Source organism: Penicillium chrysogenum, assembly GCF_028827035.1.
Source record: "Penicillium chrysogenum strain IBT 35668 chromosome Unknown utg000005l_segment0_segment0, whole genome shotgun sequence".
Taxonomy (NCBI): domain Eukaryota; kingdom Fungi; phylum Ascomycota; class Eurotiomycetes; order Eurotiales; family Aspergillaceae; genus Penicillium; species Penicillium chrysogenum.
This window is the reverse complement of record NW_026622753.1, coordinates 956,458-984,451: the sequence shown is the minus strand read 5'-3', so window position 1 is coordinate 984,451 and position 27,994 is coordinate 956,458. Positions and strand designations below refer to the sequence as shown.

Below are 27,994 nucleotides of genomic sequence, written 5' to 3'. Positions count from 1 at the left end.
GAAAAGCGGGAGCAAAAAGGTGCGGGGAGGACGGTACCTGGCCATTATTAGGTAAGGCAATACCTTCCTGTTCGGGCTTGGCGCGTCGGAATTGTTTCGATGACGGCACTCGGACATTTTGGGGCTTTGGACGTTGGACTTTGGAGACTTTGCGACTTTGAAAAGCTTCACCACAATGCCACCTAAAGGCCCCGATAGCCCTCCAGAGGAGTCCAATGCCAGTCCTTTCTTTACAGTCCCCGCTCCTATCAAGCGCCTCTTTGACAAGTTCCCTTTGACTACCTATCCCGCCAACGAGATCCCCCAACGCCTTCGACCGCACGACAATGTCAACCAGCTGTACGTGTTCACCGACGCATCTGGTGCACGACATGGCCGACCTTCATTCAATCCTCAATGTCTCAAATGGCAGGTTCGTGCCGTCTATACTCTATACTCGCATGCAAGGACGCGCGTAGCCGTCCCTGTCGGAGCCATACTGATCGGTTTCGCTCTAGGCATACTTGAAATTCGTCGGGATTGACTTTGAGATCACCTCATCCAACAATCATGCATCGCCGAATGGCTCCCTGCCTTTCCTCCTCCCCTCGCTGCCTGCGGATGCCTCGAATCCGATCCCTTCACACAAAATCCAAAAGTGGGCCATTGAACAAGTTCACTGCGAGGAAGAGCAACAATTAAACATGCGGTTCGAGGTGTATGCCTCGCTTTTAGACAACCGGATACGCAGCGCTTGGGTAGGCCAATGAATTCATCAGAAGCAAACCCTAGACTCGAAGAAGCTGACTGAAGTGTCTAGTTATACATGCTTTACCTAGACAGTGAGAACTTCGACTCTGTTGCGCGCCGACTCTATGTGAATCCCACAACCTCGAACTGGGTCGTGCGCGCCGCTCTTGGCCACCAGCTCCAACAGGCTGCCCGCGATGAGCTTCTCAAGACATCGCGCTACATCGACGCCGCTGCCCTGGAAGCCGACGCGGGTGGCGCATTCGAGGCGCTATCCACCTTGCTCGGCGAGGATGAGCACTTCTTCGGCCGGCCGAACCCAGGTCTCTTCGATGCCAGCGTCTTCGCCTACACGCAACTGATCCTGGACGACACCCTGGGCTGGAAACGGAACCGGCTGGCACAACTGCTCAAAGAGCATCCCAACCTTGTACAACACCGCGACAGACTACTGAAATTCTTCTAGATGTATAACAGCAACCCAGGGCGTTTGAATTGGACTCATTGTTTAGATAAAATAATATCTCTCCTGATTTACCTCTCCATCTCAATTCCTCTTAACAAAACAAACCCCGAACCAAACCCTAACCCCAACCCACTTCTTCGCCCTCGCCCCCAGAACATCCCCCAACTGCTCATCAACCCCTCTAACAAGCACCCCATCCGCACCCGCACCAACAACCTCCTCAACCTCAAACCCAGCCTCCGCAGCCGCATCCAAAACATCAGGAATAGCATGACAATAACTCGTAGGCCGAACCTTAACCCCGCGCTCATCCGTAAACCCCGCCTGACTCCGCATCCCCATCTCAGCATGCATATTCGTCACAAGCAAGTACGCACCGGCCCTCATAATCCCCGCCGCAGCCGCAAAAAACCGCTGAAGCGGAATATGTTCCAGCACCAGCGTAGATATCACACCCACAGCACCAGGTCCAGCCAACGAAGACGGAAGCTGTGTCTTCGATAGCTCGGGCTGAAGGAGATCAAGGATACCGAGCTCAACGGGCGTCTGTGCTGCGCTTTTCGCTCCATACTCGCGTGTCGCTGTCCGCGCAACGTCTAACATCCCCCGTGAGGCATCAAGGCCGATTACGGAAAAGTGGTTTGCTTTTTGGGCTATACCTAGTGCGGAGAGGAGCTCGATTGTGTTGCGGCCGGTGCCGCAGCCTAGATCTACTAGACTGGCGTGGGTTGTCGTGGTCTCTGTCTCTTGTGGACTTGGTTGGAAGCGTTTGCTTACCCGGTCGATGAATTGGGGTAGTAGAGTGCGCATCTCGATTGTGTCGAGGCGTTGGAGGAAGTTGCCGTCTGTGTCGTAGACCTGTTTTGTTTTAGTTTGGTATATATGGTAGATGTTTTACATGGTTCAATGTTTGAATGGCCATATGAACGCTATGTGTATAGTGTAATAGACAGGATCTAGGCGATGTATGGGAAATAGGATATAGTTACGCACCTCTGCCCATTTATCATATGCTTCAACCGTATCCACATACTGCGTTTTCTGTGAGTTTCCGGAAGGCTTTATGGCCAGCAGCTCCTGGATTGTCTGTGCCATTCTGGAATTGTACCATGGAACGACTACGGGTTTCAGTGGGTTTGCGGGGAACCGTGGAATATATAGAACTCGTGTTCCACGCTAACGTTTTAACCTTTCTCCACTCTAAACGAGCTCGTAGTATACTATAACGAAGTCCGTGCTACATTGAGTCATACCTAGGTACACGATGACTCATTCAACAATGTAGGTTGAGGCTAGAGATGGAGAAATATTGAATGTAGCGAGGATAACAGAGAAGCTTGATATCCCCCAAACCGAGTCTAAGTCTAAGCTTACATTGAGTAATAGCACTACGAGATACTAGGTACGAAGGAATGTTGATCATCAGGAGTATGTGACAGTTTAGTTTAATCACAGAGAGGGAATCGTACACATTCATGTCACCATTAAAGAGACATAAGGAAAACGATAAGGAAATGAAGCCCGGGGAGAGAGCACACTAGAGAGGTCGACAAAGGTCCAGGATTGGAGTAAGAAATAAAGAGAGCACAAAAAACAGGTCAAAAGAGGGCGAGACATCAGTCCAGGGAATCGCGTAATTGCCGTACCGGACGGACCATAAGTCAAACGCTCGTAAAGAAGAGAAAAAGAAGTAAGGAGAAGGGAAGATAGAAAAATGGTAGAGAAAAAGAAAAGGGAAAAGAAAGCACCAAATAATCGCAGCGAACATCGCGCATATTCGGTCATCAAGTAGTGAATGAGTCAATCATCGCCAGTCAAGTCATTCAGTAAACCGTCGTTCCGAACGGAGCCGTCTCCTTTAGATCCTCCACGAGGTCCTCCACATTATTGAGATACCTCCCCAGAAGAGCCTGCTTCTCGTCCGTCGTACGTGTATCGCGGTTCGCTTTACTTGCAGCATTTGCCGCGGCGGAGTGCGCACTGCGCGAGAAGGGGACAGAGGAGAGTTTGCTCGGGCTGCGCTGCAGGCCTGGCGGGGGAGACATCGGTGCCGGGGTCATGGCCTCGGGCATCAGATAGAAGTATAGGAACTCGACGAGCTTAAGCTTGACTTCGCGGGAGGTGGCGCGCAGCTTGAACAGCGATGTAACGGTGAGGAGGCCATCGAGGCCCTCGAATGTGCGAGTGTTCGATGGGCAGTCCAATAGGGCTGTGACGAGTGTGAGTAGGGTTGCTGATTGCACGGCTGGACAGTTGATCGGGTCGAGGAGGTCGAGGAGGAGGTTCATGTAGATTTCACGGGCGAAGAGGGTGCGCGAGCCGCGATGGAGGAGGAGGGAGCCTTGGATTAGATCCAGCGTGCAGACGATCAGCATGTCGTTTGTGCCGTTGCTTCCTCGACCTAGAAGGTGTTCAAGACATGATACTAGGCGCATGGCGACTGAAGCATACTGTCAGCGCTCAGACTCTGGTTGCGATAGAAATTTCAAAGACATACTATTCCATTGAAAGCTTTCCTGTAATTTAGAAAATTCGCGAAAGGCCGGGTCATCTCGCAACTCTGACAAGGTCTTTGGCACGGGCTGGGCTTCGGGGGAGCGTGATCTCCGGTCCAAGACGGGCTTAGGTTTCGATAGACATATTTGTGCTAGTAGTCCCTCAACCTGGCGTAACCCTTTGCGGATCTTGCTAGGTTCGTATGAAGAGAGGTAATCGAACGAATGGGCTAATAGAGCCTCCATTGATAAATCAGATGCGGAGATTGAGAAAAATGAGCTATTCCAGCGCTACCCAAAAGAAAGAAAAGCAAGTCAACATTCTTAAACCAAAAGGTCAAAAGCAAAGTGGAGCAGGTCCGTGTTGTCCATTTTAGTGTGGATGAGCTCAGTTGGGCCCTTCCAAGGTTTCGCAGTAAATAAAGGGCGGTTGCCCCAGGCAACTGGCCAATAACCAGGGTACTCATCACATCGGGGAACTCTTAGCTCAACTTTAGATCGACCCCTGGCGTCTATCAGGTTCGACTTTAATGTTAATTATAGTGTAGAGCCCCAGTCTACACCGTATGTTGACCTCTTTGTACCTTTGTACACCGTTGCTATAGTGAACATTACCTATCTTGTGTAAAATTATTGAAGAATTCAGTTGATCCTTCCTGCCTATGACCTATCAAATTATAATATTTTCTCTTTTGCCAATCAAATCGACAGATCTCATTTGACAACCCCATCCTCTCCCAGCCCTCAGCTGCCTCAGCCACACTGGCGGGCCCGATTAGTCATGGACCTCGGCATTCGTCATCTATCACATCTGCAAAGCTACTATGATTGTATGGACCTTTGGAAGTATGTATACATCTTCCATCATACGTTCTAGGATATATTATAAAGTCTCTGCACATGTACGAACGTATGCTGAAAAAGTGTGGCTGATGTCATCTATACATACCTATCCATGGGTCGCATGACTCCGCACTTATACCGGAGGTCCATAGCTCCCCACGTCTTTCTGCTGCCCAGCCCCTCCATCTCCCCATCCACAATCATGAACTCAGCACCCTTCCAACCACCAAGTCCCGTTCCTCCTCGGACAAGCTCAGCAAATGCAACAAATGGCACCGGAGCCTCCCACCGACGCATGCTGTCGGTGACAGATGAAGAGCCGACGAAAACTGGGCATCGTCGCAACAAGTCAAGCGTGGACGGCACCAAGTACAAGGATGGAACATGGTCATCGAAGAACGACAAGATCCTCATGGGACCGTACGACTACGTCCACGAGCACCCAGGGAAAGATATTCGGCGACAACTGATCCACGCCTTCAACGCCTGGCTGCAGGTCCCGCCGGCGAGCCTGTCGATCATCACCAAGGTCGTAACGATGCTGCATACATCATCGCTATTGTGAGTTTGTACCCCAACACCACCTCCATCTTCTCCCTGACTCATACTCCGATGCTGACCGCGTGCGCGCTAGAATCGACGACGTTGAAGACAACTCCGTCCTCCGCCGCGGCATCCCCGTCGCGCACAACATATTCGGAACAGCGCAGACGATCAACTCCGCAAACTACGTGTACTTCCTGGCGCTGCAGGAAGTGCAGCAGCTCAACAACCCAGCCGCAATCGACATCTACGTACAGGAGATGCTGAACCTGCACCGGGGCCAGGGAATGGACCTCTTCTGGCGCGACACGCTGACCTGCCCGACGGAAGACGAGTACCTGGAAATGGTCGGCAACAAAACGGGCGGGCTCTTCCGCCTCGCAGTGAAACTTATGCAGGCGGAGAGTACAACGGGAAAGGACTGTGTTGCCCTGGTCAATGTCATGGGCTTGATTTTCCAGATCTGCGACGACTACCTCAACCTCTCGAATACGGTGTACACGGAGAATAAGGGATTCTGCGAGGATCTCACCGAGGGCAAATTCTCCTTCCCGATTATTCACAGCATTCGCTCGAATCCATCCAATCACCAGTTGATTAACATCCTGAAGCAAAATACCAAGGACCCAGAAGTTAAGCGTTACGCGGTGCAATATATGAAGAATACGGGCAGCTTTGCGCACACTAGTCGGGTTGTCGGGGATCTGCGAGATCAGGCGTTTGCATTGATTGAGACGATTGATGCTACGCCGAAGATCAATGGAGCTGGTGATGGACAGATGGTGCGTGCTATTGTGGAAAAGATCGTGGAGTCGACGCTGTCGGATCCCAATGCGTCTTAGTTGTTTCTTTGTTCTTTCGATATGAATATGTGGAGGTCGTGTGTTTGTCGGATATACCCAGTTCCAGTTATCTTGTTTTCACGAAGTTGGCTATGTAGCTACGAGCTTTCACGAGGATATGATTTATGTTTATATGGTCTCAGCAGTACAAATCGTTGAAACAGCTGTATCTAACAGCATGAAAGTAAATGGTAATCTCCATGTTCATGTCGGGGTATAACCACATCCCTACCATCATGAGTCGTGTCGAGGCTGAACCCAGACTTGCTTTCGAGGTCTACTTCTATAGATGGTACATGATCTAGAAACGTTCTCAGAAACCAAAAACGCAAAATGTCACCAACATCAAACAACCAAGACCTGTCCACAAACACAGCTATGCATCTATGTATATGTCCCAAACACCAGAAAAACAAGCTCACATAACCACACAGCAAGCCTTCTCGAGCTTGCGCAGAACCTTGGGCAACACCTTCTTGGCAAGCTCCTCGAGCTCGTCCGGCTGTTGCTGCTGCTGGTGGTGTCCCTGCTGGTGACCCTGTTGGTGTCCAGGGTATCCAGACGAGCCATGGTGACCAGTCGAGGGAGGCATAACAGCCTCACCACCAGTCAGGTTGACGTAAATGCGACCGGCATTTTCCTCGGTGGCATACTGCAGCCCCAACTCACGGCAAACCTGCTCGACGCGCGGCTTGATTTTCTGGACGTGGTTCGCGGAGTGGTTTCCCTTGCCGACGATACTATAGCGCGAAACGATATTAGGCGCGTTTGATCCAGCGCATTGAATTCTCCCAAGTTTGTACTCTGCCACTTACACATGAAGATGGTTCTGCCCATGCGACTTGGCGTACTTGATCCGCTCTTCCAGGATCTCCTCGGCCTCCTCGACGAACTGACCGTGCAGATCGATGGTGTCGGCCTCGACGCGCCCGTTGGCGTTGTTCTCGCGGAAGATGAACTCAGACGCTTGTCTGTTGTACTCATCCATCTTGCGGCCGTGGGCCTTGCCCTCCTCGGAGAGTTGCTTGGCGGCGGCGCCATCGCCGCTCGAGTAGGCGTCCTTCGACTGTGGGAGTCAGTGTTAGCGATGAAATGACTAGAGCTGCGACCGGGACTGCGATTGCGATTGCGATTGGGTGGTCGCTTACCCGGCTGAAACATTCGCCGCGCTTGGAGGCTTCCTGGCGCGCGAGATCGCGGAGCCGATCGTACTCTGCCTCGGCGTCGGTGCTGTTGTCGTGGTTGAAGGCTGGTGTTGTTAGCTATTGTAATGACATAGAACGATTGACGTGTTACGTACCCCGAGGGCCCATGTGGGACATTTGGTGCGACATGATTGTGATGATTAGAAAACGCAGGGGAAAGAGAAGGGTGCCTCTTAAGGTGGGGAATCCCCGAAAAATCAGATCGATCGAGTTCCTTGGGTCTTCGTAGGGTTTGTTGGCCCCGATCGATGGAACCAAGATTTTGGCCCCATTGGAATTTGGATTGTGGTTTAGAATATTATAAACAAGTAGGTATATGTAGATACCTACTATGGATGAATATATTATTATGTTGTGGTATATTAGCTAAATCTATGATTATGGTCTAGATGGGTGTGGATTGATCTTGGAAGTGATCTACATGTACACAGGTACAATTCTCCAATCCAGAGTGTAATTTATACAATATCCTTGTGGCAATGGTACGGTCCACGGGTATTCAATTTCATTAGTAATCATAACGTGACCTCAGAGCCAACCTTGGAAACCTCTCGACTATCAAATTCAGAGTTCTGGTCAAGTTTAGACGCCAAACTAGAGCCGCGGGCTTCAATAGTCTCCATTGCCACGAGGCAATAAGTGGAGTCCAGTATCAACTCCTCACCCAAATTGGCGGCGAAAACGGTTAGGATCACTAGCCAGTGGGTCATCTAGTGCAGAACTTCAGGGGACAACCTTGGGACGCGATTGGAAAGAGGAAATCCCCTAACTTTCCCTTTCTCTTTTAACCGATTCTGGGATTGCCCTGTGTCCATTGACCTCCTTTTCAGTCATCATGACATAGTCTTGTTAAATCCACCAGTAGAGGGGCTAAGCATAAAGGTGTGACAGTCAGTGTCTCGACATAGTCCTCCGAGTGGACTGTGGGGTCCACTGAAGATAAAACGGAGGATCCACGGATGTGCCGACTGTTAGAGACCTGTCGGATTGTCCGTACTGTTGTACTTCAAAGAAGTTTCAAGGAAGCCTCAAAGAAAGACATGGGTGCATGAGACGAGGCGTAGGGCTAGTCTGATTGGGCAGGAGCACTGGCCTTTTTGCTTTGTTTCTTTGTTCCAAGGTCTCCCTCAGACTGAGATCATCTGAGATGAGATACTGCTGAGGTGAGGTCAGATGTCAGACTTTATGGAACGTCTGTGAGTAGTAACTTGTATGATATACTAGGTGTTGATAAGTTACTCGTCAGGGGTCCCCCTAGGCCTCTTGAAGAGCGTTGCTGTTTATTTCCAACATTGGATCTTTAAAATGTGATTCGTTTTTTAGTTTGATATACGGAGTACTAGTTTTGCTCTCCACAAGATCTGCACGCCTCCAGAAGTCCGGCATTTTATATGTTATACATATAAAGTACTATGCATTAGGGTAGGGGGTATAGTACCCTATCTTATATACTCTTACATATGTATGAAGGTCTGAATCAGAATGTTCCATAAATGCATAGAGATGCACATAGATAATCCCTAATGGTAGAATACCAATACAACCAAAAGCAAAAGGGGCTGAATGGGCCCCTGTACGTCCCCACACCGCCCAATCAGCTAACTCCAGTTGCCGGGGTGGTATAGTATTGTATCTCTGTATTTTATTTACTCAAGACGCAGGAGTCAGCAGTACTCCCGTACCCGGGGACCTTCACACCACCCGCCATTGTCCGCTGAATCGCCGTGGTATTACCAGTGTATCCCCTTTCTCTGCTGAAACTTTCCCAATTTCCCCCTCAGTCTTGCCCCTTACCTTTTGAGTTGTATCTTCCTCTCTTTTCTTCTTTTCCAGATTGGATTCTAATCGGATTCTTCTAATTCTTCTTTCTTCCTTTCATTTCATTTCTTTCATTTATACCCTTTTGCCGTTCGTTTTTGCATCTCGCAAAAGCACCTTCAGGTGGGTACCCTTTTTTCTTCCCCTTTGATCCTTTGTCAATTGGCTATTTGCTCTGGCAAACTCGGTGCTCCTTGCGTCGACATGCTTACACCACTTCTGAAACGCCGTCTGCCTCTGCTCAGCGGTGCTTGTACAACCTATGCAACGCCCCCCTCGAGCCCATCAATGCGATATTTCCTCAAATGAAATTATTCCAGTTTTGCTGACATTTAATCCGATTTGGACAGCCCCTGTCACAGACCGATTGTCCTTCCAAAGAATTCTTTTCTCATCCACCTTTCACACCGTTAATTGCGACTTCATACCGTCAAAATGGGTTGCGGAATGAGTACCGAGGATAAGGAGGGGAAGGCGCGGAACGAGGAAATTGAGAACCAGCTCAAGCGCGACAAGTTGATGCAAAGAAACGAGATCAAGATGCTGCTTCTCGGTATGATCTATTGATCCCCCTGATGGAAATATGCGCAGATGGCTGATTTGGGACACAGGAGCCGGAGAGTCGGGCAAGTCCACGATTTTGAAGCAGATGAAGCTTATTCACGAGGGTGGATACTCCCGCGACGAGCGTGAATCATTCAAGGAAATCATCTACAGCAACACCGTCCAGTCGATGCGGGTCATTCTCGAGGCCATGGAGTCCCTCGAGCTGCCTCTGGAGGATGCACGCCACGAGTACCACGTGCAGACCATCTTCATGCAGCCCGCTCAGATCGAGGGTGACAGCATTCCCCCGAGGTTGGAAACGCCATTGGCCAACTTTGGCGCGACACTGGTGTTCAGGAGTGCTTCAAGCGCTCGCGCGAATACCAGCTGAACGACTCGGCCAAATAGTGAGTAGCGACCGCTTGTCTGTCGCATTGCGACCTGACTAACTTCGTTCTTAGCTACTTCGATTCCATTGAGCGCATTGCCCAGCCCGACTACCTCCCCACCGACCAGGATGTTCTCCGTTCCCGTGTCAAGACCACCGGTATCACCGAGACCACATTCATTATTGGTGACCTCACATACCGCATGTTCGACGTTGGTGGTCAGCGATCCGAGCGCAAGAAGTGGATTCACTGCTTCGAGAACGTCACCACCATTCTGTTCCTCGTCGCCATCTCCGAGTATGATCAGCTGCTCTTCGAAGACGAGACCGTCAACCGTATGCAAGAAGCCCTGACTCTGTTCGACTCAATCTGCAACTCCCGGTGGTTCGTCAAGACCTCGATCATTCTGTTCCTCAACAAGATCGACCGTTTCAAGGAGAAGCTCCCCGTTAGCCCGATGAAGAACTACTTCCCTGATTACGAGGGCGGTGCCGACTACGCCGCGGCTTGCGACTATATCCTCAACCGTTTCGTTTCCCTGAACCAGGCCGAACAAAAGCAGATCTACACGCACTTCACCTGCGCTACCGACACTACCCAGATTCGATTCGTCATGGCAGCAGTGAATGGTAAGCTTAGCCATCCTCATTTTAGCGTGCAACACTTGTCTAACGTTTCACAGATATCATCATCCAAGAGAACCTCCGTCTCTGCGGTTTGATCTAATGAACCTATTTGGTGACGAAGTGTGTCGAACCTAGATCGCATGTTTTTATTAACCGGGGCTGATCGGATGTCGAAAAAAGCCTCGTTTCAAGATCCCGGCGTTGATTCTCTTTTTGCGTTTTTTCTTTTTCCTATTCTCCATTTGTTGACGTTCTAATTTTCCCTGCCATTGACACGATCTCTAGCCGGTTTTGTGTTTTCTCTTGTCAATCCTGATATCCACTACAGAAAACAAGGAGTGTTTCCCTCCCTTTTTCTTTTTCCTATTTCCTTTCTACCTTTTTTTTTTTTCTCTTTTTATCCTTCTGATTTGAATGCTGGATATCCTATCATCTCTCCCCCCATTTTCTTGTTTATGTATGTAACCATATCGTCTCCCCCCATCATTTTCCTTGGTCTCGCGTCCGTTGGAAGCCAAGAGCGTCCATCCGGGCATTGGGCACGGGGAAATGGCAGGATCCGCGGATTTGAATGTTTCCTTCTCATGTGTCATGCCAGGTCGGTCGTCGGGTTATTCAGAGTTCAAGGATTGACTCTTCAGGTTCTGACCCTTAATTCCATACTGTTTCTATACCCTTGATGTGTTTGTATGTTCCCAAGTTGTAGATATCGATACCGTTGTAACTTTGTAGAGGTATGAACAGTTCTATGCAGAGCGAAATAAGGGTATCGACGCATAAAGATAGAACCAAGCTATCGTCCTATCGCAGAAGTATGAAGACAGGCCGGCTAATTATGACCTCAAAACCTCAACTTCGGCCCAACATAAACAATCAGAATAGCAACAACCCATAGCCCGAAAATCCACGCATACAGCATCATCCGCCCCCACAGCCCCTTCCCCTCCGTCATCTTGCGCAACATCCCCATCCTCTTACCCGCCGCCTCCATCGTGGAACTCGTGCGGTCGATACCCGACACCGCACGGTCCAAAGCGGATTTCTCGCCCTCGAGCGTCGACTGGAAACTCTGCGAGGAGGATTTCAATTGCGAGGCGAGCGTCAGAAGCGAGCTGGTAAGATCCTCCTGTTCCATTCTATGGGTACTCAGCTCCGTTTCCGTTCCAGCGAGCTTATTCGTCTTGCTTCCCGTCGCCGCTGCTTTTTCCGTAGATGGTGGTGGCGGGTGAGCCGTGTGGCGGTTGCGGAGAGTTGGGGGCGTTGGTGGGTTTGTTGACGAGGGTGTTGGTGATGGGGTTGTGGTTGTAGTCGTTGTGGAAGATGTAGTGGTTTGTTGCGCTTCGCTTGTTCCCTTTACATCTCGTTGCGAATCTGACTTCTGTGTCCTTGCTTGTTGGTCTTTTGGTTCGGATGTCGGTGTAGCTTTCTCGACGACGGGATTGGATAATAGTTCCTTCCATTCGTCGTCGACGTCTTCGGTCTCCACTTCCTCGTCTTGCTTCGCTGCGGCTTTGGCGTCTTCTTCTTCTAGGATGGTCTGTATACGCTGTAGGAGCTGTCTGTCGCGTGCGATCTCGGCTTGTGCTTCGTGTTTGCGGTTGAGGGCTTTTATTTGTGGGAGCGAGCGCTCCAGTTGGGTAAGTAGTGAGCGGGCGTATTCGACGTTCTGTGGGTTTGGTCAGATTCGAGCCCTGATGTATTTGTCCGTTGGAAGAAGCGCTTCCTAAGGTTGGGAAATGCTTACCTTGTTCACGCGCATACGCTGGTATTCGGATTGTTGGAATGAGCGTCGGTCTGTCCCCGGGGAGAGGAGATTGTGCTCAAGTCTGGTGAACAGACGGGCGACATTCAGAAGAGCGAGATATGGAGAGCCCTCGGAGGGGAAAGTGGTTACGGCCATGGCTGCGACTTCCAATGGAATCAGAAAGTGAGTTGCTTCGCATGAAGATGTGGCATCGATGTAGAGCCCTGGAGCGCTTTGGAGATGACTCAGCATTGCAGGTCCGGTGCCCAGGTGGGGAACAAGTGGATCGGGTTGATTTTAACTACATTTCTGTACGGAGTATACGGATTTTATATACAACACCATTTGACTATATCGACTATAAAAGAAGAATTGTTACCAAAAGGAGTGATTTATATCAAATTATATTGCCGGTAGCAGTAAGGTTTGAACAATGGATATCATCGACAGACTCGAAGAATCACTTCACCGAACATCACCCTTCGACAACGCACTGTTTCACCTGGTGCCGCGACCAAGTCGTACAACGTTAAATAGTTCATTGGAGCTTTCTTATGGTCCTCCATCGAACGCATTGTACGGTTAGCGTTTGAGTTCGTTCTATCAAGGCCAAGACCAGGCTAGATCAGGATTCTGCAGTTGTATATATATTTATAGGTATTTCAGGGAAATCTGCAGGGCCTTGCAGGTTTCTCCAATATGATAGGAGCTGGATCATCAGGCCTTGCTACTTCTCCAGAAGTCGATCTTGCAGGATGACTCGTCTCGGCAAAACAGGCTCGTTTGCCATCGGAGTCATGCATCCACTGATTTATAACCATGCAGTTCGTTATTACCTAGGTATGGACGTTGTACAATTCAGCTTTAATACAAGGCCAGGGATTCCAAATACATTCGCCAAACTACAAAAATGATCACCGGGTTACGACTTTGACGTCCAACATATATAACCACAATACTGGTCATATTCATATATAGCAATATTGCTGAACATGTGCTTATTCAAATAAACATAGCTGCCGCCCAAAACGATGACCGAAAGAGATAATCCAAGCCCACGCTTTTCTAAGGAAAGACATTATTCGTGAAGAAGTGAAGACACATAGGAGGGAATAAGAAAGAAAGCATAACAAAAGGGCAAAAAGGAAGACAACAGTGACATGGAACCCCAGACTGAGAAATAAAAAGAAAACCACCCAATCCGATGCCCAGGTGAATGCACAGAATGAATAAACCTTGGAAACAGGCGGCCAACTATCTATACTCAACAACAACACGCTTCCAAGTCCGCACTCCCTCGGTATCCTCATCACACATTTGCTGGATCGATTCGTTGCATTTTTGCACCTCAGCATCAGGTAAAGAAGTATTGGAAGATGCGCCTTGCTGCTCTCTGACCTGTGCAGCGAGAACTCCACTGCTCGGGAGGAGGCTCGTATGGGATAAAGGCTGCAGGATATCACAAGCAGAGAGAGCGCCCGAGGCCGATGGGATGAGTTCTCCCTTTTCCATGGTAGACTGGAGCCAGAAGTCCTGCTCCTTTTGTTTGAAATCAGATGAAGGGATGGTATGTGCCCTCAGACGACGATGTTTGATATAGCGGTGGATGAGAATGAGGCTGAGAAGAGAAAAGCCAACTAGACTGATGACTGGCAAGAAGAACTCTGCTGACTGCAGGATCTCACGGGACAGATGGGTGTATCCTTGTTCGACAGTGTTCATGACGGGGGTATGGATGGTTGGATAGCGTCCACCACTCGCGAAGAAGAAACTGCCTCCCCTGTCAGATGGGGGAAACAGCTCGACTTAAGACCGCGGGTGTGGGGAAGGCAATCTAGGCCAGGACTTGAAGGGATCTTAGCGAGTCAAAGATACCTGTGTCGGGTTGGGACTATGAGCGGACTTGGCGGGGATGAGGCAAGATGGAACTAGTGGGATGGAGTGCAGGGGCTTTTTTTCTCTCATATATAAGAATTAGAGATCGAATATTACGGAGTATTCAATCCAGAATAGGCTATGAGTGGGGGGGGATGATCGCAGATCAACGCTGAAGCATGACCGGGATTATGTTGTATATGCAAGATAGGGCTTCATCCATAGGGAAAGGTAAAAAAGAGACGAGCCCGACAACCAGGATTTCGGAAGTGGCAAATCTGAGTTATTTGATGAATCGAAAAGTCAAAAAGAATTTATAGAATACGAAATAGAAAATACTAAATACAAAATACAAAGAACATGTCTTTGCCTCATCACGTCCATACTGAAAAAGGTGGATAAATAAGGCCAGCCAGCCCGGTCTCCACTCAGCTTACTTTCTAAACGCCACTTCGATCTTTGTTTCTTCTTTCTTCTTTCTTTCTTTCTTTCTATCGGGAATCTAATAAATCATCATCATTATCACTATGCGGAGAAAATACTGCGCAGGTGTGTCGATCATGACAAATGTAAGGAAGTACGGAGTACGGAGTACGGAGTAATGTACGGAGTACAACAGACGGAGAAGTACATCGCGAGATCGCCTTTCAGCTGGCGCCTGCATGGGTCCCCCGCGCTAAGCCGTTTCATACATCGAATCACACTGCCCAATGTCTTACTCGGCTATTTTAGTGGACACGAACCCATCACAGTTATTAATCTATTTCCCGCCTCCAGTGGCCTGGCCAGTGCAGTCCAGATCTCATTCTAACTGGCTCGGGTGTTTGAGCCTGCAAATAGGACACAAAATAAGAAATAGGGCGCATATTGTACCTATGTTATATATTCATTTGAACCCCGGGAAAAGAGGAAAAAAGCCCTAAATATATCTAAAGGTATACAGTCTAGAGTTTAGCGGTGACACGTAGCTCCTGTTTGGCCTGTTCACGCAATTTCATGCGAAGAATCTTGCCCGAAGGATTCTTCGGTATGGCCTCGAGGAATACAACTCCGCCGGTAATCCGCTTGAACGCGGAGACCTTGTTGTCTAAGTAATGCGCGATCTCGTTGGCGGTGGCGGATTGGCCGGGTCGAAGCACCACATATGCGCGAGGGCGCTCATCGTTGTTGCTAATCGGGTTAGAAGAGAGGGAAAAAGAGAAAAAAAGAGAGAAAAAGAATAGATCGTAGATCCATAAATGATCCATAAAAAACAAACAAACTTACATGACAACCCCGATCACCGCAACATCTGATATCGCCGGATGTTCAAGTAAAAGAGCCTCTAACTCGGCGGGCGCCACCTGGTTGCCTTTGACTTTGATTAATTCCTGTACAGAGTCCAAGTTAGTTTCCTGCATTCTTCTTCTTCTTTTGAAACATACCTTCATTCGATCCACCACATGGAATTTGCCATCGTCATCCACAAACGCAATATCCCCCGTCAGGAGCCACCCATCCTCCGTCTTGGTCTCTTTAGTGGCCTTCTCATTGCGCCAGTAGCCTTTCATCACATTGGGAGCACGAACCCACAACTCGCCACGAGAGTTGCGTTCCTTCACCTCAACCCCATCGAACATAATCTTCGCCTCGCAATTGGCATTAAGCTCACCGACAGACGCAGATGTACTAATTTCGGCTGGATTCCATCCCGTGACCGAGCAAGTCGCCCTATATGGAAGATGAGCTTTCCATCAAAATAGCCCAACAGAAAAGAGCAAAACAATTTAAGTAAAAAAAAAAAAAAACTCACTCAGTCATCCCCCATCCCTGTTTAATATTAATCTTCCCGGGAGGCCACAACTTCTCAACCTCCTCACAAACCTCCCTCCCCAACGGCGCTGCACCACTCCCAACCAACTCCACACTACTCAAATCATACTGCCCAACAGCCGGATGTTTCGCCAACGCAACAACAACCGGCGGCACGAGTATAAAATCCGTAATCCGGAACCGCTGCGTATACTCCAGCATCTTGACAAAGTCAAACTTAGACATGATATACACCGGCGTGGCGCGGTACAGCGCCGCCGCAATAAAGATATTCTGCGCCATCGCGTGATACATAGGCAAGAAACATAGCCAGCGGGAGCGCTCAAGACGAGCTTTGTAGTCCGGATGCAGACTTGCCGTATGACAGTACTGGAGCATATTGGCGACGTAGTTCCGGTGCGAGATCTCGACGCCCTTGGGCCGGCCCGTTGTGCCGCTGGAGTAGTTGAGTGCGAGTGTTGTGGACGAGAGGGCTGGTGTACTCAGCTCGTCCCAGGTGAAGGCTGCGCCTTCTTCTTCTGAGGCGAGGAGGTCGCTCCAGTATGCGCAGCCCTTTTGGGGGTTTGTTACGCCGTCGTAGATGGAGGTGTCGTAGGCGAAGATGTGGCTCTGCGGTAGTTTGGCTTGTTTGGCGGCTTCCAGTCCCGTTTCTAGACTGTTGTTTGCGCAGAGGAGGTATGTGGCGCCGCTGTCTTGGAGTTGGTAGGCTAGTTCGCGGGCTACGAAGGTTGGATTCGCGCCGGTGAAGATTCCCCCCGCCATTATCACGCCTAGGAAGACTACGGGGAAGAAGAGGTCGTTGCCTGAGAAGAGGAGGACGCGGTCTCCGCGCTGCAGTCCGGATTTGCGTAGGCCGGCTGCTAGCCGCTGGCTCCAGAGGCGGAGATCATGGGTGGTGAGGTAGTGGGTTTCCGGGCGGGCGGCGTCCAGGTAGCACTTGTGTGTTTTGGAGAGAGGTGCCGTTGGGGATTTGAGAAGAAGAGAGGCTAAATGGGTGTCTGGGATGTCAATCGTCCAGCGGGATTTATACGGCATGTTGGCGATATAACAGGCTATGCTTCAGTATTCGATATATGGCGAGGGAAAGAAAGACTTGTGGGGATATGACGACGAGGCCCTCATATAAATACCCAGTAAATCGTCCAATGCTGCATAATTTCCCTGATTCCTGCATAATTCGTAGTTCGTCTCCCCGCATCGGTTATATACGAAGGTAGGTTTTGCGGGGAAATTGGCTAGCCCGAGCCTCGGTCTTCACACTGCGGATAAATCAGTGAAACTAGATTACTGATATACTACATAAAGGCTATTAACGAATGGTTCATGTCTTGAAATCTGCTGTTGATAGACATTCTCCTGCGTTGCCGGCTATTGGCTGTGATAGGCCAGGCCATACCCCAAAAATAAGAACCCAGCAGAATAAAGAATTGGAAATAATGCAATTGTGTTGAAACTTGAGCTCCATGCATGAAAATATTCATCTACTACACCCCAGCCGACCCAGAATACATGAAAAGAAAAGAAACGACAAATAGCAAGAAGGCTACAAAGAGCATTCATGATTCCTCCCCACCCAAACAGGTAACTGCTGCCTTCATCTCACTAACAACCTTCTCCTCCAGTCGGTTCTCTGCCCCAGAAGTCGAGTCAACAGGCTTTTGTCGGGACCATTCCACCTCCTTCTCACTAGTGGCGACAATGCGTGCACGCAGAGCCGCGCGGCGACTGAGCAGCTCCTCGATATCTTCCTTGACCTGCACCCGATCCCATTTGAGATCTTGGATGGCCTGTGCGTCAATTCCAGCACTGGCACCCGCCTCACGGAATTGGTCCAGGATGAACGAGATCAGCGCAAGCGAGTAGGCCTCGGAGACCATGCTGAGGCTAATCCACTTGGATGTCGGAACGGAAGCAACAGCCGTGTGGCTGGAGAATGCTTCTGTCGCGCGCGTCAGACGCGATTCGAATTGGTTGAGGAACGCTGCCACCTCGGGAGCGGTCCGCATGACACTGTAGAGCATGTTCAAACACAAAGGAAGGAATCCACCGGCCCAGATGTTGTACAGTCCGGGAACAGGATCAAAGGGTCCAAATGCTTTCTTTTGGCACATAATGCTTGTAAGACGGCAGGTGGACAGTTTCATCAAGACAGCCTCAACCGCAAGGTGTTCTGCGAGCATGGGCAGGGTCGACATCTTGACCAGGATCGAGATGCTGAGCTCGGCGTACACAGGGTCGCCCGCCACGGCTAATTGGTCGGCCCAGGAGAAGAGCGTCGTCGCATGACGAGCGGTGTTGTATTCCTCGATGTGGTACACGATGTGCTCGTAGAGACGATCGGCGTTCTTAACTTGCAAGCACGTCTGCAGAATAGCAATGATAATGGCGAAATCTTTCGGCGCGCATTTCTCCGGCTCGTCATGGAGATAAGTGGTGAGGGATTTGAAACCCTGGCCCACTATCGTTTTCACGACTTCCACGATGACAGTCAGATCCGAAGAAACCTCAGCCTTTTTGTTGATAGCTTCGGGTGCACTCCGAGAAGGGCCATCCAAGTGGAACTGAAGGGAAAGGAACAGCACGTTCAGGAGGGACCGGAAATATTCGGTATCGTCATTGACTAATGCGTCTTCGTATGTCAGACGCCGGGATCGCAGTGCCTTCCAGGTAATCTCGAGCAGCTGGAAGACTTCGGCGCCTCTAGCATGTACCTCGACAAGTCGCTGGAGAAGTGCCTGGGCGAAATCAACGCGCGCTTGTTGGATTCGATCGAAGATGGCTTCCGGAGGGCCGGTGCTAATATTGGCCTTCAAACAACTTTGCGCGACCAGTGCCATTGACTTTCGGACTTCGGTATCAGGCATGAAATCGGCACAGTGTTCAATAGCGAAGAATTTCCAGCTATGGAGAAGGCTCTAGTTCAGGTTAGAAAATAAACTCATTTGCGATGAACGGAAGGAAACTTACCACCTGCGCCTCGACAAGAGACAGATTAATGTTGGCGCGCTCAAACTCCTCGGCAAAGCCACGGTTCTTGGTGCCAGCCCAGGCAAAGTCATAGGACAGCAGCTTGTCTCCCATACTCAAGTCGTAGTAGTAATCCCGTCCTAGATTACGGACCTCAAGTGGTGTCCTTTTGAAGTCGACGATCTTACATCCCGAGTACTTCATTTCAAAGTTCTTCTTCAAGTTGGCATGCAATGAGGAATTATAAGCCGAAACCTCAACTGCATCCTTGGCATACCACGACACCAATGGAATCAAGGTCTTGATAAAGCTTCGGTCGCCCACCTCCTTTGCAGAGTGCAGGTAGACTGCGCACAGGTCCGCGACAACGGCTGCAATCCGCGTGGCGTGGATTTGGTCCATCACAGGTAGAGAGGAAATCTTCAACTTCGAGACGTGGTTAATTATGCTGGTGAAGAACTGAGGATGCTTGCTCAGATGGGAAGTGGCCCATGGCCAATTTTCTTGGGCACGAGAGACAAACTCGAGCAACGCCAAGGCTACTTGCGGCTCTTGTTGATCAATGTGGGACAACTTCTCAAGCGCCATTTTCAGGAAAGGTACGCTCCTCATGCTTAGACCACCAGAAGCGGTTTCCTTCTTCAGAGTCTGGCGAGGGGATGATCCTGTGAGAATGAAAACTGCAAGCCACTGCTGTCGCTTGCTAACAAATGTCGACAACAGCTGCCACACCGCAAGAAGCAGAGGCCTATCACACATCGGTTTGTCGAGTTGTGACAGTACATCAAGGAACAGGCAGGACGACTCCGCCCCAAGGTGGCCAACAAGGGAAGGGGGTTCATTATCTGGATTTGAAGCAGCGCTGGAGATTAAAATCTCGAGAAGCGACACAACCGGCAACCTGTATGCATCATGCAACGCGTAGAGTTTGACTAGAACTGGGCTGGCCTTGAACAATTGTTCCTCCAGAAGCGAGCCAGGTTGTTCAGCCAGCTGGGCTGCCTGCACAAGTTTGATGCAGAGCCGCAGTGTAGATCTGACCTGATCCTCAATGAGGGTAAGATATCTGAGGTGGAGTGTTGGGGGTGTCTGGAGACCCTCGGCGATCAACCGAAGAATCGGATTGAAGGGCAGGTCAGCGGTTGAGCGAGGGCGCAGCATATCCAAAATGTACGCTGCAGATGTAGAGAAGACGCCAGTAACTTTGGTTTCGAGTTTCGGGCTGTCATTGATTCCGAAGGCATAGTACAGAACACGTTCGAAGGAAGTGGCAAGCATCGAGTTGATCTTGAACCGCTGTTCTGGTAGATTGAACCTCCAATTTCCACTGCTGTTGAAAATCTCCAGCATGGTGCGGGTGAAGTTCAACATAATAGTTCTCATTACGTGAGATGGAATACCGGCACTCCAATCAGACACGATAGATGATTTGCTCGTCACGCTGCCCGGGCTCTTTCGCAATACTGCTCGAGTTGCCGCATCATCGATGACAGCGTCCACGAGATCAACACAGCTCAGAAGGAACGGATACTCGCCGGAAGGAATTTCCATTGCTGAAATGATTGCTGTCATGATGCCACCCTTGCCATCAGATCCAATGAGACTGCTGCGACCGAGGAAAGGCCATACCCGGCTGGGTAGGATCTTCAAAAGTGCCTTGATGAAGCGCAGGCACGCAATGCTTGCATCCAAAGACTTACTTAAGTCACCTCGAGAGTCAATGGTCTGCAAATTGCGTTCAAAGATGTCAAATATCACAGAAATGATGTCGCCTTGCTTGGACAACCCATCACTAGCCATCTCTAGGATCCTCTTGCCGCTGGCATCGCCGGAACTTTGTCTCTCGGAGTTGGCTATCAAGTCTGTCAAGAGAGCAATGATTTCCGTCGCAGTGTCGTCAGTCCACCCAGGCGAGTGCCCGCCGGTCTCGCTCCATTCTTCGAGCCAGCTTCCTAGGAAGCTTAAGCAGGAGTATCGATGCTCCCACATGATGACCGCGGGTTTTGAATCGGAAATGACTTGACCAACAGTCTGCCGTGGAATTTCAGAAGAGCCGCTGACAATCACAGCATTGCTTGGTTCCCTCTCGAAGAGATGGTTCTGAGATGATGTTTCAAGCATCGGGAGGGGTTGGAGCAGGGAAACGAAATTGGCATTCTCGTCCTCTCGAATGGTGGCATAGCCTTGGAAAGTAGGCGAGACGATCTGTGTAAAGGATTCCATGTTCTCCACCTCCTCTAGAATAGCTGGCAAGCCTTCTTCATTCAAAGAGTGCCCGCTGACGAGAGCACGACAGAGCTGTAAAAACGGTGCCGTTTCATAAGGAAAACGGGACCGCGCAACACGAAAGATGCCATCCATCAATTGCTGATCCTTGGCGAATAGGGACTTAGGGTCACTGGCAGGCCCTAGGGAATTTGAGTCTCTGGACAGTCCGTTCTCATCATCACTTAAGATAGCCAGGACTGACCCCACAATTTCTGGGGAGTAATCCAAGAACGTAATAGAAACTCGGATAAGGTCGAGAAGTGACAAGCGGACCGACCGGATTGTCAGGCCATCATCGACGGCTGACATTGACCCGGTCTTACTAGCCAGTGCGATAACGGTGTTAAAGGCGGATTCTTTGATGGCATCAGATGTAAGAATGGGAATAGCATCTTCAGCCGTGCTTTGTGGAGTCCTGGCACAGTCGAGCAATTGTTCATACTCTGACTGTTCGGATGCTCGAGATAGCGCCGCATTATGTGTCTGCTCATTGTAGGAGAGAGCCGAATCGCGACTGAGATCACGTTCCCGCTCATTTATATCGATTTCTGCCAGCTGTTGGATGGTATACAGGATCAGACCCCATGAGAAGGCCGCCGGATTCGCGGTGTGCAAATCACCACATGCAGTAAGGAAGATCTCATTGATTTGAGAGATTTTCTCCTTGCACCAGAAATAAGACCGGGGCGAAGATCGCATGTCTTCCAGATGCTGAATGGAAGAAATGGCGAGAGAGGGTTTTAAAAATGCCAATGTGGTAAGTGACACGAAAGCTTGAAGGGGTAACAACACTTCCACAGGTTGCTGGCAAGGCTATAAGAAAACGTTAACATCCCGAAAGCTCGAAATAGGCGACTGGCCACTTACCGCCTGAATCGTCTCCAAGAAGCTATAATCAGCCATGAGCTGGAGCCAGGAGAGCAGGAGGTCTGCACTTGGAAATTCCACGGAGGCTTGAAGCTGATGGAACATGATCTGGACGATATGAACAATCTCCTCCACAAGACTTGTTCTCCAGATGTTCTCCACTTCCTCGCTGCTTTCTGCGGCACTGAGCCAGCCACCGTCTCCTTCCAAACTCGTTAACCGACTGCGTATCGAGCTGATGCATTCTTGAAGGAATCGGTCTAAACCATCACCAGTCGACTTGTCTTGGAAAATTGTGGTCCCTAGTTTGCGCAAAGCAAGTTTGCGATCGTAGCTGGCGGGAATGGCTGAATCGGATGAATTGCCATCGTGTAGGGACAGAGCAAGCAGCTTGCGGAGTGTCTTCACCACATGGGTTGCCTCGGAGAGATACACCTCCCGGATTCGCAGACGCCTCTTCTCCTCTTTTTCAAATGACTGAACACCGTCACTTCTAACTGCTTGATTCAATAGGTTGGCAAAGTTGGGACCTGCTAGAGAGCCCCGAAGATTCTCGGCCCCAGCCGCGCTCTGCAGACTGGTCGCTTCCTCGCTAGAAAAGCCGATTGTGAGGCGCGTTGCCGGGCGGTCCTGCCATTCCAATACAGCGATACGAAGAGCAGAAATCTCGTCGATACTGGCTTGTTTGCTTAACCATAGCGCGTCCGCCTTGATCTCCTTCAGGTCAAAAGAGTTTTGGCCATTGGTCTCGACATGGATTGCGGCGGTCTTGGATTCGAATTCGGATTTGGATTTTGCGGAAGGGGAGGGGAAAGGTTTTAAGCCGTCAGAGAGTAGGCGAATGAATTCGGGGTGCGAAAAGAAGACATCGATATTGCCTCCATCGTCAGGATGACTTTCGGGATCAATAGCGTAGAGAAAAGCTCGTTTCCAGGACCTGTGGTATATCAGCATCTTGGCTTCCACTGACGACAAGTGATTAGAATTGACATACAAGAGTTGAACGTCCCCGGAGAAGCACTTGTCCAGGGACGGGAAATAGGCCTCCGGGACGGGAGCCATGTTGGGCAATTAGATCATCATAGGATAGAAAGGAAGATCGGAACGAGGCGACACCAGGGGAGGTGACGGGAGAGCAATTAAAAAGGTAGGTGGCGAGCGTGGGGAGCTCTTGAATTGAGAGGGAGCTTCAAAAGAATATTATTCACCGCGACTGGGTCAACAATCAGGTGCCCTATCTGATCTTATTGCCGGGCGGTGAGTGTCAGCATGTCAGCCCAGATGATCTTTCTGACTCACTTCTATCCAACTTTGGCACTTCGCAAACATTTGATTCGGCTTAAGGTGCGTGAGATTTCGAAGCTTGCAGCTTAACGATTGTCCTATTCTCGCAACCCCCCGATTTCCTACGACAATCCCTGGCCATGGCGGACCTTGTCGACCACTCCCCCCACCATGCCACTAAAGCGGCAAAATTGGCCAGCGCATCCAACGTGATTCTGATCGACAACTACGACTCATTTACCTGGAATATCTATCAATACCTTGTCCTTGAAGGTGCTACCGTCACAGTCTATCGCAATGACGAAGTTACTGTTGAGGACTTGGTTGCAAAGAAGCCCACTCAGCTGGTTATCAGTCCTGGCCCCGGCCACCCGGACACCGATGCGGGAATCAGTAATGCCGTAATCAAACACTTCAGTGGAAAGGTTCCGATCTTTGGTGTGTGCATGGGTCAGCAATGTATGATCACCTCGTTTGGTGGTAAGGTGGACGTGACCGGCGAAATTCTGCACGGGAAGACATCGGAGTTGAAGCATGACTCCAAGGGTGTTTACCAGGGATTGCCAACCTCGCTCGAGGTCACTCGCTACCATTCGCTCGCCGGGACACACTCGACTATTCCAGATTGCTTAGAGGTGACTTCGCGGGTCGAGCTTGGGGACGCTAGTGGCAAGAACATCATTATGGGAGTCAGACATAAGGAGTTCGCAGTGGAGGGTGTTCAGTTCCACCCCGAGAGTATCTTGACACAATACGGGCGCAAGATGTTCAGAAACTTCTTGGAGCTCACCGCTGGGACTTGGGATAACAAGCAGGGAGCTGCCGTCGCTGCACCGGCAGACAAGAAGTTATCCATTTTGGATAAGATCTACGCCCATCGCAAAAATGCTGTTGACGAGCAGAAGAAAATTCCAGCTCTGCGGCCAGAGGCTCTTCAAGCCGCATATGATCTGAACATTGCGCCTCCTCAACTGTCATTCCCTGATCGCCTGAGACAGTCAGACTATCCTCTCTCACTCATGGCGGAGATCAAACGTGCATCACCCTCGAAAGGCATCATCTCGGCCAATGTGTGTGCCCCTGCTCAAGCACGGGAGTACGCCAAAGCTGGCGCTAGCGTCATTTCTGTCCTCACAGAGCCGGAGTGGTTCAAGGGCACCATAGATGACCTGCGGGCTGTTCGCCAGAGCCTGGAGGGACTTCCCAACCGACCAGCTGTCCTCCGAAAGGAGTTCGTCTTTGAAGAGTACCAGATCCTGGAGGCACGTTTGGCTGGAGCTGATACAGTTCTGCTGATTGTGAAAATGCTGGACATTGAGCTGTTGACTAGACTGTACCATTACTCGCGCAGTCTCGGCATGGAGCCTCTGGTCGAGGTCAATACCCCTGAAGAGATGAAGATTGCAGTTGACCTGGGTTCCGAAGTCATCGGGGTTAACAACCGAGACCTGACAAGCTTCGAGGTCGACCTCGGGACAACTAGTCGCCTAATGGATCAAGTGCCTGAGAGCACAATTGTGTGTGCCCTTAGTGGAATATCGGGCCCCCAGGATGTGGAAGCTTATAAGAAAGAAGGCGTTAAGGCAATTCTTGTTGGAGAGGCTCTTATGAGGGCACCTGATACCTCTGCCTTTGTGGCACAGCTTCTCGGCGGTTCTAACCAAAAATTTGCTGGTGCATCACTAAGTTCTCCATTGGTGAAGATCTGTGGAACACGGACCGAAGAAGGAGCTCTGGCTGCTATCCAAGCTGGCGCGGATTTGATTGGCATCATTATGGTTCAGGGCCGCTCACGGCTTGTCCCAGATGATGTTGCTCTCGGAATTTCTCGGGTGGTCAAGTCGACCCCTCGTCCGGCCGATACATTGCAGCAGCCCTCAAGCGCTACATCATTGGAATGGTTCGATCACTCCACTAATATTTTGCGTCACCCTTCTCGTGCTTTGCTCGTGGGTGTGTTCATGAACCAGCCGCTATCATACGTCATTTCTCAACAACAGAAGTTGGGTCTCGATGTTGTGCAACTGCACGGATCTGAGCCATTGGAGTGGTCTAGTTTGATTTCAGTTCCTGTCATTCGCAAATTCGCCCCCGGTGACATTGGAATTGCTCGCAGAGCATACCACACTCTCCCATTGCTGGACTCTGGTGCCGGGGGCTCTGGCGAACTTCTGGAGGAGAGTGGTGTCAAGAAGGTCCTCGATAGCGACGAGGGCTTGCGGGTTATCCTGGCTGGAGGATTAAATCCGGACAACGTGGCAGACACAGTGAAAAAGCTGGGCCAGTCGGGCCAGAAAGTGGTTGGCTTGGATGTCAGCTCAGGTGTAGAGACAAATGGCGCTCAAGATCTGGAGAAAATTCGAGCCTTTGTCAAGTCTGCCAAAAGCATTCGGCAATGAACAGGCTAGGAATATGCATTTACACTACTTAGGATGACTTCTTATCTCATTGCATTTCGGGATTGCATATTTGATGATCATGAGCAAATATGTATTCATAGGAATCAAACTATTCCAGAATTTCTCGGTTTCTATACTCACTTTACTTTCATTGTTTGATCAGGCCTTGCTTGATATACCAATAGGAATGAATTTCATCCTTTCTTGAAGTAGTTCTCAATGCTAAACGGCCTTCGAAGTCCCATTCCCTGCTTTCTCATCACTTTCACCTTTCAGGAATTACCATGATCAATGCATCTATTTCATATCGATGTTGCAAAAGCAGAACAAGTTGCCAGCTCCGTCCAGTATATCGCTCGAAGTGTTGACCCCTGGCAATAGGCATATCTCATTTCCGAACTTCTTCCCTCTCTGAAGAAGATCTCAGAGGTCAAACGAGCTTCTGTGTCACCGAACTATTTCTCTCGTTCATTAACTCTCAAAGCTTGCCTTCCAGCAATGTATACGCCTCATTTCTGAAATATCACTACAGCCATCAAAGACCAATATAAACTGCTGACCCAAAAAGCCAGTCCTCGAAGCATTTCAGTCTTCCCTCCTACATCATCACATTTCATCTCTGAACCATTCTCAGGGCATTTCAGCTGCCAGCAGAACGAAACAAACCAACAGACCTGTCTAATCAAGTCTCGGGCAGCAGCGGGAACCCAAAATGGGGAAACCATTCCAAAGGATCCATGCCTCTATAGTAGGCAAATTCCAAGACGGCATCGGCGACAAGATCCCACAGTGGATTCGGGCAAATGGGGGCCAGTTCTCGAGAGAGGTTAGCTCGCGAGTTACCCATCTCATTGCCACAAAGGAGGCATTCAAAACCCATGCAGCTCCAGGTATGTTACCCTTGTATCTTTCAAAGACCTTGAAGTTAATCGACATACAGTTGAGTCAGCCAAGAAGATCAGCACCATCAAGATCGTCTCATACGACTGGCTTGAAGACTCGCTGCTGTCAAACACCCGCAAGCCAAAGCCCGAGGGGCCATATCTTCTGAAGAATCTGATGAATCCTGACAAGAAGGAAATCCAGAAGAACAAGGCCACGGCGAAGCCCGCAAAGGTGGCCAAGGAGATCAAAGCAAAGGTTGCGAAACGTCCGATAGGTATGTATCAATTTGCCGGAGCTCCATCGTATTGGTACAACGCAGATGGTACTGACATGCCCTCTATAGCTGACCCGTTCCTTGGCTCAAAGGGCAAAAAGAAGCGTAAGCATAGTCCTTCATATCAGATGACATATCCAGGTCTAATATTTAACCATAACAGCCGTGCGTCGTGTGTACCAGGACAGAAACACAGGTGCGGTCTACAGCACCACTTTGTTCCGCCCATCGAAACCACCAGTCACTAGCAGAGAAAAGCACCAATTGACTGTGAGTGATGTCACGGTGTTGTGTGAATCTTCTTCAAGAAAAGGATATTGATATTACTTAGCTTTTCGAATCCGTCGCCGAACCACACACCTATTCGGCCTACGCCAAATTCAGCCGCGTTGGCACATCCAATGTCGAACTCCTGGCCGGACCAAGGTGCAAGCTCGAGCTTGCTGTGGATAAATTCAAGCAGTTCTTCAAGGAACAGACTGGCAAGGAATGGGACGAAAGGGCAAACGGAAAGATGCCACCCCCAAAGACAGGCCCTGACGGAAATAGCTTGCCTGTTCACGAGGGGTGGTTCTATCTCGAGGAGAAGACGACTATCCTCGGTGCATTCCTGAGGGAACCCAAGAGCACAGTGTGTCAAGGATCGACTGGCCACATCTCATGCGATGGTATCGAGGACAACATGGCAAAGTCCTCGATGGCAAATCACCAAGTCGAAGATGGCGGTAATGGAGGTCTTGAAAATGGGGGTGAAGACAGGGGTGAAGACGGATCTGAAGCTGAAGCTGATGTTGAGGAGGAGGGGGAGGAGGGGGAGGAGGAGGATAGGTAGGGACTTAGGGATGATGGGGATCCTTCTAGGTCGTTAGCACCTGCACTCATGGGTGGATCCCCCGGCGGACCTGGATGTGTCACGCTGAACGCAGATTTTACGCCGAATGCAAATTCGAAGATTTTAGGACAGCACATGCAAAATATATGTATGTGCTTTATCCACATATTCTTATAAACCCTTCCTATTATCAGAAAACTGAAAACTATAGTGACATTGTACAAGAGCGTGGGGAAATAATCAACATGAGTACATAAGTGTACTGGGCCCTCCCCTCCCTGCGTC

At 49.9% G+C, this 27,994-nt stretch overlaps 13 protein-coding genes across 13 annotated transcripts; 5 read left to right on the top strand and 8 right to left on the bottom strand.

The window, feature by feature from the left end:
• Positions 1 to 175: 175 nt before the first annotated feature.
• Positions 176 to 1,195, top strand: N7489_008766 (putative mitochondrial outer membrane protein (Sam35); the record flags this gene model as incomplete). Its single annotated transcript, XM_056714516.1, has 3 exons — positions 176 to 412; positions 498 to 737; positions 800 to 1,195. The coding sequence occupies 3 exons, from the start codon at positions 176 to 178 to the stop codon at positions 1,193 to 1,195; spliced, it is 873 nt and encodes a 290-aa protein (XP_056562138.1).
• An 81-nt stretch (positions 1,196 to 1,276) lies between these two features.
• N7489_008765 (class I SAM-dependent DNA methyltransferase) lies at positions 1,277 to 2,290 on the bottom strand (the record flags this gene model as incomplete). The annotated part of the gene is made up of 2 exons (XM_056714515.1): positions 1,277 to 2,053; positions 2,189 to 2,290. The coding sequence occupies 2 exons, from the start codon at positions 2,288 to 2,290 to the stop codon at positions 1,277 to 1,279; spliced, it is 879 nt and encodes a 292-aa protein (XP_056562137.1).
• Positions 2,291 to 3,018: 728 nt separating this feature from the next.
• Positions 3,019 to 3,936, bottom strand: N7489_008764 (cell division control protein 14; the record flags this gene model as incomplete). The annotated part of the gene is made up of 2 exons (XM_056714514.1): positions 3,019 to 3,635; positions 3,693 to 3,936. 2 exons carry the CDS (start codon positions 3,934 to 3,936, stop codon positions 3,019 to 3,021), a joined length of 861 nt encoding a protein of 286 aa, XP_056562136.1.
• Positions 3,937 to 4,735: 799 nt separating this feature from the next.
• N7489_008763 (FPP/GGPP synthase family protein) lies at positions 4,736 to 5,918 on the top strand (the record flags this gene model as incomplete). The annotated part of the gene is made up of 2 exons (XM_056714513.1): positions 4,736 to 5,094; positions 5,168 to 5,918. The coding sequence occupies 2 exons, from the start codon at positions 4,736 to 4,738 to the stop codon at positions 5,916 to 5,918; spliced, it is 1,110 nt and encodes a 369-aa protein (XP_056562135.1).
• A 418-nt stretch (positions 5,919 to 6,336) lies between these two features.
• N7489_008762 (Smr domain-containing protein) lies at positions 6,337 to 7,252 on the bottom strand (the record flags this gene model as incomplete). Its single annotated transcript, XM_056714512.1, has 4 exons — positions 6,337 to 6,658; positions 6,734 to 6,984; positions 7,067 to 7,167; positions 7,219 to 7,252. The coding sequence occupies 4 exons, from the start codon at positions 7,250 to 7,252 to the stop codon at positions 6,337 to 6,339; spliced, it is 708 nt and encodes a 235-aa protein (XP_056562134.1).
• A 386-nt stretch (positions 7,253 to 7,638) lies between these two features.
• N7489_008761 (uncharacterized protein) lies at positions 7,639 to 7,833 on the bottom strand (the record flags this gene model as incomplete). The annotated part of the gene is made up of 1 exon (XM_056714511.1): positions 7,639 to 7,833. One exon carries the CDS (start codon positions 7,831 to 7,833, stop codon positions 7,639 to 7,641), a length of 195 nt encoding a protein of 64 aa, XP_056562133.1.
• A 1,543-nt stretch (positions 7,834 to 9,376) lies between these two features.
• gpaA (guanine nucleotide-binding protein subunit alpha gpaA) lies at positions 9,377 to 10,602 on the top strand (the record flags this gene model as incomplete). The annotated part of the gene is made up of 5 exons (XM_056714510.1): positions 9,377 to 9,494; positions 9,553 to 9,743; positions 9,788 to 9,894; positions 9,949 to 10,505; positions 10,559 to 10,602. 5 exons carry the CDS (start codon positions 9,377 to 9,379, stop codon positions 10,600 to 10,602), a joined length of 1,017 nt encoding a protein of 338 aa, XP_056562132.1.
• A 741-nt stretch (positions 10,603 to 11,343) lies between these two features.
• Positions 11,344 to 12,402, bottom strand: N7489_008759 (uncharacterized protein; the record flags this gene model as incomplete). Its single annotated transcript, XM_056714509.1, has 2 exons — positions 11,344 to 12,168; positions 12,247 to 12,402. 2 exons carry the CDS (start codon positions 12,400 to 12,402, stop codon positions 11,344 to 11,346), a joined length of 981 nt encoding a protein of 326 aa, XP_056562131.1.
• A 1,098-nt stretch (positions 12,403 to 13,500) lies between these two features.
• Positions 13,501 to 13,968, bottom strand: N7489_008758 (uncharacterized protein; the record flags this gene model as incomplete). The annotated part of the gene is made up of 1 exon (XM_056714508.1): positions 13,501 to 13,968. One exon carries the CDS (start codon positions 13,966 to 13,968, stop codon positions 13,501 to 13,503), a length of 468 nt encoding a protein of 155 aa, XP_056562130.1.
• A 1,097-nt stretch (positions 13,969 to 15,065) lies between these two features.
• N7489_008757 (acyl--CoA ligase) lies at positions 15,066 to 16,968 on the bottom strand (the record flags this gene model as incomplete). The annotated part of the gene is made up of 4 exons (XM_056714507.1): positions 15,066 to 15,291; positions 15,388 to 15,491; positions 15,546 to 15,831; positions 15,914 to 16,968. The coding sequence occupies 4 exons, from the start codon at positions 16,966 to 16,968 to the stop codon at positions 15,066 to 15,068; spliced, it is 1,671 nt and encodes a 556-aa protein (XP_056562129.1).
• Positions 16,969 to 17,489: 521 nt separating this feature from the next.
• Positions 17,490 to 23,097, bottom strand: N7489_008756 (nucleoporin; the record flags this gene model as incomplete). The annotated part of the gene is made up of 4 exons (XM_056714506.1): positions 17,490 to 18,848; positions 18,901 to 21,981; positions 22,036 to 22,972; positions 23,030 to 23,097. 4 exons carry the CDS (start codon positions 23,095 to 23,097, stop codon positions 17,490 to 17,492), a joined length of 5,445 nt encoding a protein of 1,814 aa, XP_056562128.1.
• Positions 23,098 to 23,459: 362 nt separating this feature from the next.
• N7489_008755 (bifunctional anthranilate synthase/indole-3-glycerol-phosphate synthase) lies at positions 23,460 to 25,718 on the top strand (the record flags this gene model as incomplete). The annotated part of the gene is made up of 1 exon (XM_056714505.1): positions 23,460 to 25,718. The coding sequence occupies one exon, from the start codon at positions 23,460 to 23,462 to the stop codon at positions 25,716 to 25,718; it is 2,259 nt and encodes a 752-aa protein (XP_056562127.1).
• Positions 25,719 to 26,430: 712 nt separating this feature from the next.
• On the top strand, positions 26,431 to 27,709 carry N7489_008754 (BRCT domain protein; the record flags this gene model as incomplete). Its single annotated transcript, XM_056714504.1, has 5 exons — positions 26,431 to 26,608; positions 26,659 to 26,877; positions 26,947 to 26,982; positions 27,041 to 27,147; positions 27,209 to 27,709. The coding sequence occupies 5 exons, from the start codon at positions 26,431 to 26,433 to the stop codon at positions 27,707 to 27,709; spliced, it is 1,041 nt and encodes a 346-aa protein (XP_056562126.1).
• Between the last annotated feature and the right edge of the window lie 285 nt (positions 27,710 to 27,994).